General features: G+C 35.2%; 1 protein-coding gene across 1 annotated transcript; it reads right to left on the reverse strand.

Moving 5' to 3' along the window:
• Positions 1-1,017: 1,017 nt before the first annotated feature.
• Positions 1,018-1,926, reverse strand: LOC125177172 (olfactory receptor 51A4). The gene has a single exon (XM_047879266.1). It carries the CDS (start codon positions 1,924-1,926, stop codon positions 1,018-1,020), a length of 909 nt encoding a protein of 302 aa, XP_047735222.1.
• Between the last annotated feature and the right edge of the window lie 2,412 nt (positions 1,927-4,338).

Raw genomic sequence — 4,338 nt, forward strand, 5'->3', positions numbered from 1 at the left:
AGATGTGGTTCTTCCTTCACTGATAACAGACTCTTTTTTTGGAAGAAGAAAAAAGAAAACTCATTGCAAATCATATAATGAATATAATGTATAAAGAATAAAAAAACAGTTTCATAAAGAGAGGGTCATACTTTGAATTGAGGGTATAGATAATCTATGAGGAAATTATAAAAAAGGTGAATAGAAATGAGTTATATGAAATTTAAGTCAAGAGCAGTCTAAGGAAAGGGGACAGATAATGAAAACTTACAAGAAATAGAAAAATTTGTAAATCCAACAAATTTTCAGAAGGCCAATTTGGTTGTAGTTTGATTATCTGACAATGTTGGAGAGACAGAGACGGTCTAGAGCATGTATTGTTTTATATTATGTACTTTATTGATTTAATTATTTAAAATATTAATTATAGTCCCAAAGAAATTCAAGTTCATATTTAAAAGACACATTACTTCATTCTATTCTTCTTTTTAAAAAAATAACTCGCACAGATGATCAGTTAGAAAGCAGCAAAAGTAAACATTTAGAAACTAAACAGTTTCTTGCAGTATTTTACTAAAGAGATGCTAGTGAGGTGTTAGGATGAGTAAAACAATGAGGTGAGAAAATTAAGACATAATTTGAGGCTAGAATCGAAAGAACTAAGAACTTAGTATAAATAGATTGAACGCAGGGACGAGGAGTACACTCCTGGTAGACAGACACTACCATTTCACTATATTGATTGAAATTTGTTGTTTTTATCAGAGGTGACATCATAAGGTATCTATTATTATTGTGTTAACTGGGATAGAGTCCCAGGATATACTTCTTGTTTCCTGTTTTATGTTCGTGTTCAGTATCCAGTTTGAATAAAATAAATCTGCTGATAAAACAAGAATAGTGTATTGATGATTATTTGTGGCAAATATTAGCTTTTTCACAAACTGACCTTGATCTCTTATATAAGAAATTTCCCCAGTATGCATCCTACATTGTCTGATTGTTACATCTGCTTCTGACATAATTTTGCTACAACTCTTACTCTAATCTGTCTCGTTTCACACAGTACACAATGGGATTCATCATTGGAGGCACAAGTAAAAGAACATTTGCCATGAGAACATTGAAGAGAGGGGAGACATGTCGGACAAACCGATGGACAATGGAAAGGTTAATGATGGGCAGATAGAAGATGATCACTGCACAGATGTGTGAAACACAAGTATTGAGGGCCTTGAGCTGCTCCTTTCGGGATGCAATTCCCAGCACAGTCTTGAGGATCAGGAAGTAAGACACAGCAATAAGCATAAAGTCTACCATAACCCACAGTACTCCAAAAAAGCCATATATGACATCAATTCGGTTGTCAGAGCAGGCCAACTTCATGACATCCTGGTGGAGACAGTAGGAATGGGATAATTGGCTTTTATTACAATATTTCAAACTTCTCAAAGTGAAGGGGAAGGGTAGCACTAGGAGGACACTCTTAAGGGATATCACTATTCCTATTTTGACAACTCTGATAGGAGTAAGAATGGATCTGTATCTCAGAGGGCTGTGGATGGCTAGGAAGCGGTCAAACGACATGATCAAGAGCACTGAAGATTCCACTGCTGCAAATCCATGGATGAAGAATTCTTGGGCAAAGCAGGCATTGGCAGAAATTTCAGGGGCATTGAATAAGAAGATCCTCCACATGGTGGGTAGAGAAGAGAAGGACAGGCCCATGTCAGACATGGCTAACATGGAAAGGAAGTAGTACATGGGCTCATGCAAAGAGGGCTCTGTCTTGATGACCAAAAGGATGGTGCAGTTTCCCAGAATAGCAAAAATATACATGCTACATATGGGGATAGAGATCCAGATGTGTGCATATTCCAGCCCTGGCATCCCAACCAAGAAGAAGGTGGTGATTTCAACATCCGATGTATTAATAATGGACATCATACATTTAAAGGACTCTGCAATGAAACAGAGATTCTTGAGTTGGTAAAATATGAATATCTGGAAATTTGCTAGAAAAAAATGCAGTTGTTGAAATTTCTGGCTCTTTTTAAGCTCTCTTTTGGAAGAATACAATATTTATGTGACTATCATATAGTGAGAAGTCGATGCCAATTTAGACTAAAATCTGCCTGTAGAATACATGAAGAAAATTTCTTTTGGCCATATTTTTCCTATAGAAAAACTAGAAATTCATTTTGTATTCAGATATTAATTTAATTTCATTTTCCCTTTAAAATATTAGTAAACTCTAGTCAAGTAATGTGGAAATACTAATATTTCCCTTTAAAATATTAGTAAACTCTAGTCCAGTAATGTGTAATTCCCTATTTCTTGCTTTCACATTACAGGTAAGAAGTTGGGTAAAATATATGATTTCTAAAATGACACTATGAAGGCAAAAGAATCTCACAACCCAGTATCTTCCTACCTATGCCACAAAAATATTCTTTCACAAACTACCCTTAGTTCTATTCCCTGCCATCTGAAAATTGTTGGTTATTTAAAAATGCTTTTAAAAATTCCCACTGTTTCCAAATCCTGTATATATTTGTAAGGGCAGTTACTGCAGAGATTATTGGCGTATTATGTCTCATGTTTTCCTGACCTGGAATTTGTGATCACTTGTGTAGTGTTGACAGAAGAATGATATTAATGATATAGTATCACAATTTAAGAGAATCTGAATTCTGTTGAAGAATGATTTCCTATTTACATAGTCTCCAAAGGACAATTTTCCCAGAGATATGGCCTTTGGAGTCTTCTTCCTTTTGTATATGAAGTTGTATGTGGTTGATTGCCAAAAAAAAAAAAAAAAGAGTGAAAACAAAATAGATGAGGATATCTGAGTACTTACCAAAAAGCAGACATTTTGGAGAACACTTCTGAGAGTAGCTGAAGGATTCCAACAAAGTCCCAGAAGTTACCCAAGGCACTTCCTTATATATAAAGCCTTGCCTCTTTTTCTCTTTCTCAGTCTTGTACCTGCCCAAGGGGCACTGAACCCTTGGGGAATTCCAACCAGTACAAGTCTTTTCTGAGAATAAGAATAAACTTGTGCAGATGCAATAAATACACAGAGATGGTTAATACCAAAGAAGTGAAATAAGTATCTAGACTTTGAATTAGGGGCCATTTTGTTTGGAGAGAGGCCTTTAATAACCAGGAGTGGTAAAGACCTGGTAAATCCTGTGAAAAGTCTCTGACACTTCCGTTGGGTTTTTGGCTCAGATATTTCTCCTCTGTTCTGAAAGGTGTCAAAGCAGAAATGCTGTGAGTTAAATCAGTGCATTCAAGGAAGTGATGTAGGACAAACACCTTATGATATACATTTTTAGCCTTCTGGTTAACTCCAGAGCCTGTATCCATCCTTCTAGATCCTTACTCCTAGACATCACTAACTAAATATCCCTTAAAATCAACTTATCCAATAGACTTCATTGTCTCCTTTTCCAATTCTGATCTCTTCTTAGGGAGCTATCTCTGTAAGAAGCCTTTATGCTTAATATTTAACAAACCTCAAATCTGAGCCCTTTAACCTCTTCTCACGCACATTTTGTTCATAGCAATAGCCAACATTTGTTGAGAATTTAAACTGTTCCACTTATTTTCATTCATTATTGATGATGATTTTGAGTCCTTGGATCTTTTAAATATGACAACTACACTTATTATCTTCATTTTACTGATGAAGAAAATGTTCTCAAGGAGGTCAAGTAGTCTCTCCAAGATCATTGTACAGTAGAGGTAAGGTAGGAACTCAGGTCTTCTGGATTCCAGATAACTAAGCATATTTCATGAAATGGGGATGGCCAATCAATATTTATGGAGTTATAGATCAAATGGATGGTAGAATTTTATAGTATTTTCTTCACTCTAAACTGCCTATTAGTTAATTCTAGGGATTATATGGAACATGTAACCTCACATTTGTTGACCTTTCAACAAAGAAAATACTAAAGGATTCCAGAGAAAATTCTCTTGAAGCAAAAAATGTATTTGTATATACACTCACCTCCATTAATACAGAGTCTTGGATGAGAACTAATATTGAGTAGATCAAAGAGAGGAAGTATAACAAAGTATTACCATAACGCTCTACAATAACCTCTCTTTAACTTTTTGAAAGTCACTTTATTTTACACAGGTCCTATTGTTTTCATCCTCCTCAGAAGATGAAAGTTCCTTTGGCTATATTGTCAGGAATTCTCCATCTTCAACTCTTGCTTAGTATCTCAACTTTCCAGTTCCTTCTCATAAAGGAGATGGCAGAGTGCATCTGGGTTTTTATTATTATTGTGTGTGTCACAATTACAATAATGGTGTTATATGTTTATTGGCTTATTGCCCAACTTT

This window comes from Prionailurus viverrinus, chromosome D1 (genome assembly GCF_022837055.1).
Source record: "Prionailurus viverrinus isolate Anna chromosome D1, UM_Priviv_1.0, whole genome shotgun sequence".
Lineage (NCBI taxonomy): Eukaryota > Metazoa > Chordata > Mammalia > Carnivora > Felidae > Prionailurus > Prionailurus viverrinus.